General features: G+C 36.2%; 1 protein-coding gene across 4 annotated transcripts in view; it reads right to left on the reverse strand.

Moving 5' to 3' along the window:
• The window catches only part of POC1B (POC1 centriolar protein B), a 45,268-nt gene that overhangs the window by 7,226 nt on the left and 20,642 nt on the right, over positions 1-17,400 (reverse strand). Inside the window, exons 10-13 of one of the 4 annotated variants that reach the window (XR_005626975.1) lie at positions 14,335-14,421; positions 3,720-3,848; positions 2,597-2,835; positions 836-2,530 (exon numbers count right to left, since the gene is read on the reverse strand). Coding sequence is in view for 1 of the 4 variants with exons in the window: in XM_039704080.1 (XP_039560014.1) it covers positions 14,335-14,421 (87 nt within the window). In the remaining 3 variants the exon portion in view is untranslated. Of the gene's footprint in view, positions 1-835; positions 2,531-2,596; positions 2,836-3,719; positions 3,849-14,334; positions 14,422-17,400 lie in introns of those variants that run through there. The other 3 variants (XR_005626974.1, XR_005626976.1, XM_039704080.1) reach the window with 3 other exon arrangements.

Raw genomic sequence — 17,400 nt, forward strand, 5'->3', positions numbered from 1 at the left:
TTAAATCACAATCTGTTTTATCAGCTCCTACTGAAGAAAACTTCCCTCTAAGTTTCAGCTGATGACAGCACTCTTCATTTCCTCTCCTCTTACACGCACATGAATCAGCACAGCAACAACTTGCCATGTGTCAACTGTGGCTTTCTGCCCCATGTCATCTGATGAGGTACCTCTGGAATCATTTATTTGCAAATTTTAATGAAGTTTTGCATTCAAGCAGTAAAATACAGATAAACTATGTGGTGCATCCAGAGCAAAGTTCTACTAAGCATTTCTAGCTTGAAGCTTGAACAGTCTGCTTTCAGAACTTGTAACACAGACTCGTACACTTCAATCGAAGTCTTTCATGTCGTACACATCAGACTCTTCTCCAGCTTTTAAAAAAATACCCAAGCTGAAATAAAAATTTAAAGTGTACTTAACAGAAGTGCATCACGTCCAGTCTGACATGGAAACACCTTGAAGGACCCCTGAAGGTAGTAGCACACCCTTCAGTTTAGAGCCTGATCACAAGCAGTGGTACCAGGTTACAAACTCATGGCCAATAAAACAGGCCAAACTATCAGACTTTAGCAAAACAGGCACTTCCACCTTACATGGAAGAGCATAACGCTTTAAGTCTTGAAAATAGCAAATTCAGCCTGAAGCTAACTGAGTTTATAGAGGCCAGAAGGCCAGTACAAAGCAATGAATACTCATAGCTTACTTTAGTGGGGTTTTTTATTTAATTATCTGCACAAAATTAACTGAAATCCTTAAAGCAATAGCTTTGCTTTGGTGGGGGCTTACTTTGGTGGGGTTTTTTATTTAATTATCTGCACAAAATTAACTGAAATCCTGATGCACTTACAGCTATGGTCTGATTAATCAGATTTATTTATTTCTATCAGGATGACAGCTATATTGAATTTAGTAATCCTGTGACAGCATGAAACAATAAACTCCCCTGTCCATAGGCACATCTCAAGGTATCCTGAAAGTTCTAGGCAAAGAAATTACATCACATTTTACAAGTATCCTTTCACACACATGATGAGAAACTGACTACATAGTTTTCTTAAGTCATCTTTTCCCCAGAGTGCTGCTTCTGGTTTGAGAAAACCCTGTAAAACAGAGTAGAGCTAATGCACTCAGTATTTTATGATTCCACATATACAAAATGCAGTGCAGAACAAAAATATTTTCTCTGTATTCCATCCATGTCAAGAAAGCACTGAAAATGAACACAGAATAAGGCTTGTTTTCTCCAAGAAACAGAAAAAAAATTATTTCTATTTCCACAATAAAAACCTTTTAGAAGTCCACAGATATTTGAGTGCATCCAGTTAGAAATAAATAATATTCCTGAAATACTTCTTTCTAAACTCTCAGATCATCAGTTATAAACTTTGCTTAAAATCAGGTGATTTTTTCTTTCTAATTTGCTCACTGATGTTAATTTCTAGCATTAATAGTACCCTGTACAGAGTCTGCATCAGTTTAAACTTTTAGAAAAAGCTAAGGATTTCCTCTCAAAAAATAAGCAATATGGTGAAAAGTTAGGAATTGATAATTAAAAACCAAATGAACAAAAAACCCCTAGAAAACAACAAAGAAACAAACAAAAAAAGCCCCCAACAAAACAACTAAATAAACCCCAAAACATATCATGAATATACTAAACAAACCAAGCAGAAACCATTGGAAGTTGAATTCCCAAAGGTGAGAATCCCCTGTCAGGAAGTCAATTCTAATGTAACAGCTCAGGAAGACAATCTACTCAAACACTTTCATAAGTTATAAAAACTCTTGCACCACAGGCACCAAAATATAAAAATGTACCCTGTAGAAGAAAGGTAATCAATTACCTCCAATATATCTTCAGCTTCAGCAGAAAGCTTTGGTAAACTAAGGAGAAATAGCATGACACTACAGAAGCATTTCCTACTATTCACGATTATGAAATAAAGTGGCCAAGTTTAATTTAGGCAAATTACTTTGGACTGCTTGTGTGCATACCCAAGAGGCTGAAATGAAAAAAAAAAGGTTTCCATGATGGCTTCTTTTTACCTACAGAAAGTCCTAATAAAAATTATATTACAGACTCTGCTTGAACTTTTTATCCATTCCAGGGCAGAGAAAAGCTAAAGGAGGGCAGGAGGAATACTTGTAAAAGAAACTGGAAATATAATGAAATGCTTACTAGAAGGAAATAACAATAGAAAATTAATAACTCTATGTAGACAAGGCCTCTTTTCTACCACTATAAATAGAATATTCTGCTATTTTTGATATTACAAATGTTAATGAATAAAAACAAAGGTATAAAAACCCTAGGACTTTCCTAGCATGTGGGCAAACTCCCTGTACTTCAAATAGCAGATTGTGGGGGTTCCCAGAGGGGATCAAGTACATGGGAGGAAGGAGGCAGGGTGTGAGTGAGAGTAGAGCATCCTCACCAGGAACATATTTGATCAGAGATATGACAGCCATTCTTCTGGCTTGCCTGCTCATGACTTCTTTCTGTCCTCTTTCCCCTACCCAAAAAAACCTGAATGAAAGCCTTTAGACCAATCCTCATGACTTCTTTATGCCCTCTTTCCCCTACCCAAAAAACCTGAATGAAAGCCTTTAGACCAATACCTAGCTAGAAAAGTCTAACTGAACTTTACAAAGAAATAATACCTGGTGGCAGTGAGTTTGTTGTACAGAGTCTTAAATTATATATAAAGGACAGCACTTCCTCTGTCTCATTCAAAGTCACCTATTATATCCATATTCAACATGAATTTACAGCCAAAAGAGGTTGATCAACAAACCCAGAGGAATTTCTTGTTCTTGAAGGCATATTTACTCCTGAGAAAAAAATAAAACAAAAAAATATACTTTACAACATGCAATTGATTTCTCCTAGATAAGGCTTTCATACTTAACCTGTTGGGGCAAAACTAATCTTAAATAACTGACACTGTATGTAAAAGAGAAGAACTAAAGGAATACACTTCTGTCTTAAAGCCCACTTCTCAATAAGAATGAACAAAAAATTACTGAATAGACAAAAAATCCAGAATAGACAGGCTCTGCCAGAACAAGAACTGAAGGCTGTGAATAATGTTCTCCTCAGCCCTGCAGAAAGCTGACAAGGGCTGCAGTCCCTGGGCTCCAGCAGGGAGCTCCTGGTGCTCCCCAAGAGCAGGAGGCTGGCGCAGGGCAGGGCTGCCTGTGCTGCAGAGCCTCCCTCCATGCACTGGCACTGTAGCAGGGCCCTCTGCTGCAGGAGCACATTGGAGCTGTTTGCCAGCCCCTCCATAACTATGTATTTATATGCATATCTACACACAATTTACTTTCAACGCTATATGCAAAGCTAAAATAAATTCCTTTCTGCCATCAGAGCTGCATCTGTATCAAGGTTTTGTCAGGATAAGTGTCAGTGCTGTGGCACAAATTTGCTTATTGTGCTACCTGGTATCAACATAACTTGTGTCGTAACAAAACTTTGTTGCACAGACAAACCGTAATTGCCTCCTGTTAGGGGATGCTATGGGGGCAGGATGTGCACACAAAGATTTCACAGAGAAATCTCTTCCTAGCTGAGATCTGGCAGCTTTCATTTCCTTTCAGAGCAGCAGTAACCACAGGTGGTTATACCACTTGACCAGGTGGCTATTGACAATACCATAGAGTTTGTTTACTCCATAAAAGCAAGTGTCAAATCTCCTCTAATACAAATTACTTACAGGAAAATATCAAAGAGTTAAAAGCATTTGAAATTAAGTTATCAATCCAGCATAGCAGACTCCAAAGTTAAATCCAACAGGGCCAGCACAACTGCTTGAACACTTTGCCAAAGAGACAGATACTACTATCTGCAAAAGAAAAAAAAAACAAAACAAAAACTCCTATATTTCATAGCTTGGAACTGAAATCCTCCAACTATAGCCACGAAAAATATATTTTACTGTGTAACAGAAGAAACACAGTTCTTTAGCATTTTACAAGGTTTTTGGTAATGAAATGTTACCCCTATAGTGGATGGTGAGGGTTTCAAAAAAACTTCAAACATTTTCATAATAGTGCCACAAAAATACTCCCATAAGGATAAAATGAAGATTCAAAATTTTGATTGAAAAGTCAAATTTATGCGCTTTTACTAGATTTCACAAAATACCTGGAGAAAGTAGCAAAAGTCCATCCTGAGCTATTTCAGTGCTCAGCGTTATAAATATTCAGAAGGTTTGGATAAGCTGTCCCATTTGTCAAGGTAAAAATCTGCTTTGTTCAGAGGTGGGATTGTAAAAAAATGCTTTGGTAGCACCAGAACAACTTTGCACTTAAGTCAGTTGAGTTTTACAATTTACTGTGATAGGAATCAAATTAGGGAACAGCAGAAACTGAGAAATTTTAAAATTACATACAAATATCCAAGAAATGTTAACTTTGGATTGGTCTGGCAGGCCTGTTTTACTTTTGAAAAATTATTTCTGTAACTCAAGGATTATTTGTACTTTAAAAGTATCAGAAACAAAAGAAGCCCCAGCAACAGCATACTTACTAGCTAGAGATGTTAAAGCATTATGCATATTTTTAATGTGTTTAATGGGGTATTCTTATCTTCCATTTAAGAAGATAATAAATGTTGTATTTCTGGCAAAATACTTTCTACTCTAACCACAGCAAAAAAGACTATTGGTTTGGAAATAACTTCACAAGTCAGATAATGATACTGATTTTTAATATATCCTGCAATAATGGAGAAAATAGCAGGGGTGTGGGGAAGATGCAATTCCATCAGTAATCACAAAGGATAAACAGGAGAATTGCATGGTCACAGGTCACAGTCAGCATGAGAACTGCGTCAGGAAAAAGCCAAAAAATCACTAAAATATTGACTTAGGACATATAGAGCAAATATTTAAGGCTTAACGTCAATACAGTTTGAGGGACAAAAAATAAATGGTTTATCAAACTGACGAACTTGCTAATGAAACATTTAGTCAAATTGTTACTGACAAAATCATCCTTTTTTAAATATCCATAATATGCATGCTACAAATTTATTAATGCATTTTAGGTTGTAATGCATCATGAACTCAATTATCTTGTTAGTGTATCTGTAAAAACAATTAAAACAGAAAGACACTGCAGAATTATGCTGGTTTTAGTAACTCCATTGAAACCTGCTCTTGTTTTAGTACCATACAAAACATACCAGCTATCTGGAAAATCAAGTTTATAGGTGACAAAAAAGGCATCCTGTAAACTATTTAAATAGGGAGACTTGGCATTCTGACTTCATTCAACTGTCAAAATGCAACTTTATGGATACATGCAAAGCATCAGAGAAGAATATACTACAGAAAGCAGAGCTGTTGAAAAGATCTACAATGACACATAACTGGACAAAATGATAAACCTTTATGATAAGGTTACTGAGTAAAGAATTACAGTATCTTACATGCAACTAAATGAATCTGCTAAGCAAATAGTATTGTATTATTTCACTACACTAGCAAAACTTGTAAGTACGGACACAGAATTCCTTTCCTAAGAGACACATGGAAGGAGGAAACATCCTGGAAGAGTAACCTTTTCCATGAGGAACACTTGATACTGGTTAATCTAAGAACAGCTTAAGGATAAAGCAATTCTTTCAAACCGCTGATTCAAGTAAGGAGTCTTCCTTTACAATAAAAATACTGCCATATTTAACTCAGAGTTGCATTGCAATGCCTTCACTTCAGGATCTAACATGCAGAGTGGAACTCACACTTTGCTGCACAGGAAATACCCATGAAGTAAGAACATGCCAGAGGACAGCATCTCTCCCCTCCCCACCTCCCTCCTTCATCCAACCCAAACTGCTACAACCAGAGTACCATATGTCAGGGGATACAGAGGAAAAAAGAACAAGCCCAAACCCAACCAGCCAACTCTTCAGAGCAGTAATGCCACATTCCTCCACCGATGGTGTCACCCACAGAGCTACTCATTTTTTCTCCAAATATTTTTTATTGCAAAATACAACAGAATCCAGTGTTCCTCTTCCAGAATCACTAACCATAGAGTGTTTCTCACTTGCTTTCCTCTGATTTCATATACTCTCAGCTTTTACTTTACTGTGTTTCAAATTCAAGCAGAAAGGACGGAGCTGCCTCCATTCAGTCTCAGTTATACCTGCCGTTTACATTACAGCCATGCAGACAGAAAAAAATCTGAATCCTCTCAGGCTGAAAAAAAAAACCAAACCTGAATCCAATATATGTACTTCCTGAACAAAAGGAAACCACTACTACCACCTCCTTTGCTCCTATTTTTTTCCATTGCAACTTAAGAAAAATATTCAGCTGTTGCATGCATGTAACGCACCTTTTGTATTACAGCACAATCACGCTGGACACATGGCTCCACAGACATCAGTCAATACAGCTAGGTTACAACCAAATCTGATCTACTCCTTCATCTCTAAATAATTTTTTCTCATTATTTCCTTTGTGCTCCTATTAGTGTTTGGACAGCTGAACAGATCAGGGAATTGACATGGATGAAATTAACCAGATAAAAACAGTCATTAAGTTGAAATTACTGTGAAATCATCCTTTAGTATTGTTCTACCTAATTTCTAACCCCCACACTGTTTTGGTGGAAGATAAAAGCCAAGATGTTTTTCTACATCAAACATCTATCTGCTGAAGAAAATATTTTTTTCCTTAGTTGCTGAATTTTATTTGAAAAATCTGATTTCATTTTTTTCAGTCTTAAGCAACCTATGTAATCTTTGGATGTGACTCAGTGTTTCCATTATCTCACATTAAGCAAGTAACTACATCTCTTACTGCAAACTTGACAGTAATGCAGCATGGCTTCAAGGAGAGATGTGTTGTATTGGAACAACTCATATATTTGGAAAACACTCAAACAAGCTTTTAGTCAGAAAGCATCCTCTGGGTTTAGATATCACTCTAACCTAAGTGATAAATAGAATTTGCTAGCACTTGTTTAAGCACTGCCATTTAGGAAAAAAATAAAATTTTGAAGCAGTATTCAAGTGTTTGCTTTTATAACAAACTTGCTTTAACAATTTTGAATAACATATGGGTTTTATAAATACATTTCATTCAGGTATATATATAAATAAATTATACATAAATTTCAGTCAAGTTTCTACCACACAGTTGCAAGCATGCTGTACTAAACTTATATTCCAGTTGTATGAAAGAACAAAGAGTAATTCAAGGGCAGTATTTTACCTTTACAATCTTATCTTCAGACATACTTGATCTGTAGCTCAGCTTTATTATGCAACGTAAACAAAATCTTGCAGCCTTCTCTAAGAAATGCACATTATGAGCTAAACTTTGCACGTTTTGTGTGACTAAAAAGCAAGGGAATGCAACCTCAGAATTCTTAAAGTCCTGTGAATAATAAGGAGTTGAAAACTTTATTTGTACGACTGCATTAAAAAAGTAAAACTAGGTGCTTGCAGGGTAACAGAACCACTGAATGATAACTTCATTAACTTCCACTAAGCTAAATGACTCACAAATGGCATTTAGATCAGTAGTAAATCATCATCTAGGTCAGCAGGAAGCTCATTACAGACTGACAATCCAAGTGACAGAAACACTTTTCTACAAGTGCTATAGCAGTAATTTCCTGTGTGAAAGGCTTGCTGCTGTTCCTGCATTCCTCGGGGGACACTTCTTCTCAGAGGATGTTACTCTTCCCCAGGAAGAGGAAGGAACCAGTTGTTATTGGATGTGTGGGCTGATAGCTGTCGGGCATTTTCTGCATGCCGCAGAATCAGCTGTGAGAACTGTGACTACAGCTTAGATTTCCAGTCAAAGCAGAGGAAAACACTGCTTGAGCAGACAAGGTCACAGTGTACATGTACAGTATCTCAGGAAACTGAGAGAGAAATAATACCTGGAACTTCCATCCCTCCAGTTCCCAGAAATGTGCAAATGTGCTAAAGAAACAATATCCACACATGGATCAACTTGAAAAACATTCCTGAAACACAGCTGCCCTGAGAAAGACCCTACACAAAGTAAAATTTTGCCAGTTTTAAAAGGCCTGTGTTCTTATAAAATATTTGTGTATGTGTGCACGTGCACAATTTTTTCTTGTTAGGTCCCTCTCCTGGGCTTCCTGCTCTATAGGAACTCAAGCTCCCTCCATATGTGTTGAGACACTGTTACAGGGTGGGTCACCACTAGCTACTCCATGCCTATTCCAGTATCACATGCACTGACTTTTTCTTAAGTGATAGCACTAATATGTTTCCTTATTCTAACTGCTTCTTTCCAAATTTCATTAAAAAAACAATCCACCAATTATTTTATTATAAAATTATTAGGGAGACAGAACAGTGACAGACAAATAAACAGTACAATCTCATAAAGTACATTTCCTCAGGAAAGCAGGCTAAAAATAGGATAGGAAATATTATATTCTTGCACTCTCTAGTGCCCAAATTCAGAACTCAGTCTCCAATAAAAACCTGACTTTCTCTCCAGCTCACTCAGAGAATATAATCAAGACCATTAAGAAACATCAGGACATGTATTATTACTTAATTATGTAGAGGCACAACATACTTCCTGTTCTCTCCTTGTAAACCAGCAGTTACATGCTGTGTTAGAATAGCATCACCACAAAATGCAAGGACCATTTGGATCATATTCCTCTTTTATGACATGTGTTGGGTTCACCTTTAAGCATTTGATCCTTAAGCTTTATTTGATGTTAGTGGTATCAAAACATACTAATTTTAAGATTATGTACACAAATATTTTTAAACATTCCTAGACATCGACAGCAGCTCAAAATGCAACTTTAGAAATTCACTGTTCAATATGCAAAACACTTCATCTTTTCTGCATTTGTGATGAGTCATTTTGTTCATATACAACATAGCTTCTTTAGAAGGCTCTTAGCTGGGCAACAGAAGAAGCTGTCTCTACTGCTTCATGCTTATTCCAGATGGATTAGGAGTAGCCTTTGGGGGGGAATGGGAGACATTCCTTCTCTGAAAGCAGCTGAACATGTTTAGCTGCAGAGTTTTGGGGAGAAGGCAGTCTATCCTCTTGCACCAGTCCCACACATTCTACCTGCCTAGCATGTAAAGAGTAGAAAGGTCTGTTTAAAGTGTACTATAAGCCAAGATGACACCCAAAATTGCCTGTCTAAAAGCAAGATTGGACAGAGAGGGGGATTCATTTGCAAAGACAAAAACGCACAATTCTTATTTTCATTGTGCTGCACTGAACACTTCAGACTTCCTCTGAATTTGCAGTATTTATTCTGTGTTTGTATAATGGCATGAGCCAGTCAGAGCCTGCTTGAGAGTTTTTTGATATGCTCATCTATGAAAAAGGCGCAGATGACTTTTCCTCAAAACTTTGGAGACACAGGATCTCTTCACACTATTTCTTAATTTAATTCTGTTTGTCATTGGGAGTTCAGGGAGTTGACAATTCAAATAAGCATTTACTGGTAATCAGAAGAATGGCAGTAAAGGAAAAAAGTTCATAGCTATTCAGGGAGTGGCCTTTCTTATTTCCCTGTCTGGGAACAAAGAAGGTAAGGTGATGGAAGAGGCTGGGAACTGTCAATTCTTATCAAAGCCCTTTTACCCATGGGATCACTCCCCAGTGCAGAGCTCAGTCTAACTGGCAACTGAGTTTTGGACAAGAAACACAAGTGGGGCAGAGATTCCAATCTTTCTTTCAAAGGGAATACTGCTGAAACTTTTCTTTGGTAGAGAAAAATGTATGCATACCATGTAATAATCAGAGTTTTTGTCTGAGAACATTTGGGAAAGCTGATATCCATGAACTACAGAAAGCTGTTTGTTGTGCTTTCAAATGATCCATAAAAAACAGCAAAGGTAACTACTCTGCACAATGAAGCGACATATGAGTTTTGTTCTACCAGCTGCTCCCTTCTGAATTGGACTTAGGCCCCAGAGGAGATGATCTATGTATAAAATTGCCGTTACTTCCTTTCCTCTTTTTACCCTCCCCTTAACCTCACTGAAGACAGTTGGTGTTTATTTCCTTGTAAGGCTGAAGCTAGCAAAAGACACAAATCAGAATAAATTTGAAGTTGCATGGTAAGGAAAATATGAAGTGTCTTAAAAATTAGTTTTTAAGATACAATTTCTATTGTCATCCTCTCCTACTGGATTCGGGAGTTATGTTAAGGAACAAGGAAGAGACATTACTGCAAGAGCTTTTCAAAGCAAATTTCCATGAGGAAGAAGAGTTGACTAAGCCTTCATGTATGCAGAAATGGAGGAATACATGCAAATGTTTCATTCATTATTGCTGTCTTTCCAAATACATGGGGTGTTTTTTAATTGTGGAGCTTTGTTGGTTTTTTGGTGCTTTTTTTAAATTCAAAACAAAGGCAGAGAAAAGCGCATCAAAAATACCTAAATCTTGAAACACAAACTGTGAAAGCGATGTGTACTGAACAAATTGAGAGCACAGATACTTCTACTTTTTGCCTCAAGACAGCTCCATAAATGCAGTACACATAAACTTTCTATTTTAAAACTTAGTATGTTCTTTTTGCTCCAAACAGAAACAATCCTTAACTTTCCTTACTCAGTAATTAACCCAGTCTTAACTTTGCAGGAGTTGTACTGTAAATGAACAATAAGAATGTCTTGTTTTTAATGTTAAATGGCACTGGAAGAAAAAAAACAGCAAACATCTCCCAGCTACAGCAGACATTCTGACTTCCAGATTACAGTACATTGCTTTGCTTCCTCCAAATCCTGTTTACATGAGCAAGGTCAGGGGATGAAATATTAGAGAGCCTCTACAGTGATTTCCTGCTTCTGTCAGTAAAAAGTACAGAGACACCATCAACTTTCCCTTGTTTCTAACAGCTTATCAGGGACCGGAGGTTACCAGTGTATTGCACTGCAGAATTGAAAAGGCCCAACCTCTCTCATGACTAAAACTAAAATTGAAGGATGAAAAAGAAAGAAGTAGTCCCAAAGAGAAACAAAACTTCCAATTTTTCCTTTTCAATAATTCAGAAAACAAAGGCAATGTTAAGTTGCTTGACACATGGAGGAGTGGGAGAGAGGCATTAATGCTTTCCGAGTCTTTAATGAAATAGAAAGGAGAAAGAAGCACCACCTCCACCCCCAGATTTGACCCCAATTTAGTGAATATTTTCAGAGTACAAAAGGCTAGAACACACCTACTTTCTAGTAACTGCAACATATGAGAACTCTTATCATTGAAAAAGTCAGGACATTACACAAGTACCAGTTTGTTAGGCATTCACAGCTAATTTTTACAGTGCTTTCAATAATACACAGGAGAACTGAATAAATGAATCATCAAATCCAAAGCTATTTCCTAACCATAATAATACACAAGAATTCTTAATGGCTTCATAATTGTAGTTCAAAAGAAAGCAACTCCATACTGAAAATTTCACTGAAATTTTTACAGACACAAGGATCATACTCCCTTCACTGAGTTTACAAAATAGTTGCATCAGTAGGAACCTTAGATGAAAAAAGATTTTTCATTCACCATGTTCAAAACAACTGGCCTTAGTACTAAGCTAGAAAAGAAGCTGAAAAGATAAAGTGTTTACAATTCAGGCCGTTTAATAATGTGTTTTTAGCAAAATTCCTGTAAGAACATTCATATCTGCCTGTCTTAGCTTAACCTCTGAAGCAAGAAAATACAACTAAATTTAAAAAGAAAAACAACCAAACCCCCCCAAAAAAACCCCAGAAACTCATCAGAGATCCAACAGAAGTTTCAGGGCTCTTACCCCAGAGAAAGTGATCCACAAAAATGCAAGTCTTTAAATACAGCCTTTCTCAATTATCTCTCTCCTTCAGCAGAAAAACTGAAGTAAATATGTTGATTAACTACTTCCAGTGGTCTAGGGACTTGCCACTATGGTTTGTAAATAACCCTTAAGATCCTGCTGTGTTTCATGTGTGATAAACACATTGAACAAGAATACATAAAGATACCTAAATGCAGACTGCATTTTTCTCTCTGCACATGTCAGAAGGGCAAAAGAACTCCTTAATGCAGAGCCTTAAAAGAGTAAGTAGGTATGGATACAATACACGTAAATTAACCCGACAATGTGATCAAAATTTTTTGTTATTTGAACAGTGTTCTTTCAGTAGAAGTGGTGCCAAAAAGCTAAAAACAGGTTTAAAATGGGTCTTGGAATGTTTGCAGGGGTTAAAAAAATACAGTGATATTGTCTTTGACAACCAGTAGAAAAAGAACAACCCATTGGGGCTGGAATCAGGGATATGTATGAGGTAGAATGGCAACCTCAATTTGAAAAAGGACTAAGAAAAAAAATACAAATAATGCACAAAAGTAGTATCATTCAATTGAGGACAAACTGGATCAAGAGGAAATCTGTCAGGGAAGGTGTGACAGAAATAAAGGCAGCATCTGCCCTTTCCTCTTTGCTTCTTACGAAGAACACATCAAGCCTCTAGTAGACAGAGTATGCATACATTAGGGAAACTAAGAAGGTTTCAGATAAAAAGGTCCAAGTCACTGAGATCCAGAACCCTCTAGAAACAAGACACAAAGAGTCTAGGTGGCTGGCCTGATTAAGAAACAGGTGATAATTCCACAAATTACAGAAGCTGGTAATGTGGTAGACAGACACTGGACAGGAAGATGATACTAAAGGATGAGCTGACATGAGAAAGTAGGGAGGACCAGATTGGTTGGCAAAATTGGAGAATGTTACTCACTATGGGAGAGGACAGATATTAGTGGCAAAGAAAACATGCAAATGATTCCTGAATTTGTGTGAACAGGGTTAGGGTTAACCTATGTTGAACAGGACAGTTGCCCTTAATGCTACAATCCAAGTAACAAGGTTATAGAAATGTTTCTAGATGGAAAAAGAGGCAGATGGGGAATGCTGAAATGCAACAGTGGTGAGAACCAATAACTGATAGACTGAGATGATGAGGGGGGAAAAAAATAATGATTACTGACACAGTCAAAAAGCATAAATTCTGAAGCAACATTTTTATATTGAAGATTGTAAAGCCAGACAGACAGCAGTCAAAAAACCGCTGTACTTCTTGTGTCGTACTCCTCTGAGTTCTGGGCATGAAGTTTTATAAGGTGCTTTGATAGCAAACGAGTTAATGGAGACTAAGTGGTTTGCAGGTATGTAATAAAGAACTACAGTGCAATCATACATTTGAACTCTGTGATGAGCAGAGTAAGTAATGAACACAGAGTACTTAAAAGTGATAGGTAGTCAATAAATTTTATCTACCACAATCCACTGTCTGTGAAGCTTACTAAACAGATACCTATAAGTCTACAAAGAACCACATTTCCATTATGAAAACATGACAATGGACAAACCTTAAAATATATAATATTATCACCTTTCAAATGTAAGTTATTATATGATTATTTGTTTTCAACTAAAGGTTTCTCATCAACCTGTGCATCATGATCTTCAAAAATGATCTTAAAGAATTTTACATAGTACCTTCATAACACAGCTTTCATAAAGCATTCATGATAAAATAGAACAGCAGAAACCTGCTGCCTATTTGTAAGTATTAACCCTTCAACCACACAAACTTTTTATGGTAACTAAAATTGCTCAAGACACAATTTGTGCATTCACAGGAACAGATTCAGAGCTAAAAGAAAAATTCTCATTTTAACCTAATTCTAGAACAGCATGTCTTTTAGATTTCATACCAGGAGAGCATATTTCTCCTCCCACGAAACTGCCACTAAAACATTGCCTTCCTCTCCTCCCACATGCCATACCAATGTCATATGTAAAGCCAACACTAGAAGACTCTAATCCTATCACTCTGTCTTCAAATATATCACTTTTCTTTTTTTTTTTTTTCCATCTAGGGAACTTACTAAATGCCTTAAAAGGAGAAATAATAAAACATCACTTTTTAAATTGTATCAGTGAAACAATGATTCTTTAGTGTTACCATTACTTGCAGATAAAGACAGAGTTACAAAAAGTGTTTGAGAATAAGCCAGGAATTTTAACAGTAATATTTAGATGTACTTAGCATGGGCTTATAAATAGAATTTGTGCTTAGTATAGTGGTAAAATTGCAGGTATAAAATTAAAGCTTTGCTATTACACCATCTTCTGGTTAGATTGGGAACTGTGACAGAAAGTTTAAATTGAGAATTTAGGATATTGAGCTCTGAGCACTCGACAACTCAACAATTGCTAGAAAATCTATTTCATTCATATCGACAGTAAAAGCACATTTCCAGAACATGTTAGCTAATACCTTACCCTTTTTTATTTCTCTTTTTTTTTAAAGTAACTTACAGGAGTACTGATATGTGAAGATGTTCTAATATCGATGATAACTGGGTCAGGTGTTTCTATATCAGGCACATCAAACGTAGGGTCGACCTGTTGAAAATAAATTATATCATTATTTCATCACCAACAGAAAAAAGGAAATAAGGCTGAAATAAAAAGTAAGAACACACGAAGCCGCCCAGATCAATTGGTTCCCAATCCCTATTCAAGTTCCTTAAGTTATCCATTACCAACAGACTGTCGATATGTTTACTTATTCTGTACCAACTCTGACTGCCAAAATAACTTTGAAAGTTCTTCTGTGGAAAACATGTAGTAGGTAACACTGAAGTCTCTAATAAGGTAGCAGATCAAAGACAAAAGATGTTGCTCCTGAAACCACAGAAAAAACTGCTTTATACTGGGACAATGTCAGAGGCTGATTATTGGCTAGAATGATAGATGACAGAATGTCATCACAGTATCTGCAATTTTTCGCTAAATATCACAGTTACTACTTGATTTTATTTTTGGCTATAGGAATTAATCTATAACTTTAGCAATATTTTGCTAATGTCCTTTCCTGAATGTGAAGCATTAAAAAAGTATCCAAGAATATGAAATTTGAGAAAGCTGCTGCTTTTATCTTATGGTTTCACCTAAGGATGAGAATAACCTCCCCATAAAAATCTGTGTGCATATTATCCCTAGCATTATATTATCTAGGTGTATCACAGCCTAAGATGTTTGCCTTCTCAGAATGATGCATGGAAGTACTATTCTTAATATTTTATGAACTGGCAAAATTTACAGAAAGACTAGATGGCTTTCAAATCACCAAGAAGTCTGATGCAATATCATCAGCAATCCAGAGACAGTATTAATTCTGCTTTATTGAAAGCAGAAAAAAAAAATCCCAGAACCCTCAAAGCTCACACTTGCCTAGTGACAGGGTTAAGTCTAGTCACTGAAAGTTTCTTAGTTACAAGGGCGATTTTGACTTCTTAGGATCCTACTATTTCACCTGAAGACTGTCAAAACTCTGGTTCAGCCAGAGCTGCTCACTCAGTAACTGCTTCAGTGCTACTTTCACAAGGAACAATCCCTGATGTCCATACATCACTATAAAGACCTTTAGGTCAGAGACATGTTTGTAAAGTAGCTAGAATACAATCTTATATCTGGAATTAATAGCCATTCTTCATCTATGATCTTTTTTTCTGTTTTCTAATTACAGGTGCATACGCAAGATTGAGCAGGGACTCAGGGACAATCAGGAAAACCCATTTAGCTGTGACACAGTCATCACAACTGAACACTTATAATTCTCCCTCATTTGTAGACATTAGGATCAAGTCTTGTTTTCTTTAAATTTTGTCAAATAGACTTGGAGGAAAGAAAGGGAGTGAGGAGAACCAAAGCCAGGTAACATGGTCTATGTAATAACCTTCTATTTAGCTGAAAATTCAACCATTTTAACTGGACTTCTCCTTTAGCATCTTCTCTGCAGAAACATGGTTAATCAAAACCTCCTCTGAATACAGTATTGCTTAACACTTTTTCACTATTAAGGTGAGCAGGAAAGGAAGTGCAAATTTTACTGTTTTGACTCTATACATATGTCCATTGAGATTACACAGGCAACTGTCCACAGATTTGTTCAGTGCCTAGGATAATCAGGGTCAGCTGCTTCTGACATTGTCAGCCCTACAATAAATATAATTAATGCTTTATCCAAGTGCCAATCATACTATGGGCAGGTAAGACTAAAGTCAGTTTCTGACATGCATCATTTGGGCACTGAAGAGAGGACAGTGCATCTGCAGGATTCTGCAGCAGAGGGACAGTAGATGCCAGTAGATGCCTACGACCTATCAGTACTCTAATGTGGAGGAACTACTGTAGTATTATCACTGATAGTTCCTGAAACATCTTCTTTGAGATAGTATCTTTTTGTTGCATACATGGAGATATTGCAGAATGAGTTAAATTCTTGATACAGGTTGGTAAATAAATACAGGTTGGTAAGTAAATACATGGTATTAAGTTTAGAAAAATGTTCTTTTTGTAGAAGTGTCACATCCTGGAGCTAGAAGGAAAGTTCTTCTGAGTATACTTCTTATTGCTTTATCAGTGATAAGGGGAGGATGAAGCCACTGTAAACACTGATTGAGAGTGGAGGAACTGTCCTAAGCCATACTAAAATAATTAAATATAAAATTATTAAGCAACTAGTCAGAAATAGCATCCAAAAGGTGTTTAAAAATGCACAAAAATATAAAGGCTGTAGTCCTTCATACAAATATTAGTGTTTAATATTGCACTAAAAATGAATGAGGTAATGGAATAAAGCTAAATGTAAAAGTTTCAAATTACTTGACATTTCCTGACAAGGTGATGTGGTTTGCTGTAAAATAATCTTACCAAGGGAAATCTTCAAAGGAAGACTTTGAAAAGATTTAACTTTAAGAAACAAGACAGAAAAAACAGAACATTAAAATGCAAGATAGGGAGCACTGTCACATATTACAGGTTTTCAAAAACACTCTTTCAAAGCCTTGCTTTAATTACCTGGTAAACTGATACCTAATTATTTTCAATATCATCTTCTAATATGATAATACAATTTACAATTATCACATTTTAATCCATAGTACAATAAAATATATTTGAAGGGAAGGTTTCTACAGAATCTTTTGTGAATTAGAAAAATAAAGTTAATAAAAATAAAACAGGGAGTTTTAAATGACTCACAAAGTATTTCTTAGGAAAGTGATTTAGCTACTTGTGAAATAGTATCTCCAAACACAACAAGAGAAAATTAGCTTTCAATTTGACAAATGTTTTAACTAAACACTGTTATTTGTTCTAGACTGGGGCCCTCAAACCAAGCAAGCCATATAATCTTTTTTCTACTGCCACCTAGTGTATACTTGAATTTCTTTCATCTGAGAAAATATTTATTACTGAAAATACACTGAAAATTAAATCAATAAAAGCTCTTTGTGCACAAGAGATAAACTCTATGCACCTTAGTATGTTCAAACATCAAAGCTGTTTTAAAAAAATTTATTTATTTTAAAGAAGTCT

This window comes from Passer montanus, unplaced genomic scaffold (assembly GCF_014805655.1).
Source record: "Passer montanus isolate IOZ18808 unplaced genomic scaffold, ASM1480565v1 scaffold17, whole genome shotgun sequence".
Taxonomy (NCBI): domain Eukaryota; kingdom Metazoa; phylum Chordata; class Aves; order Passeriformes; family Passeridae; genus Passer; species Passer montanus.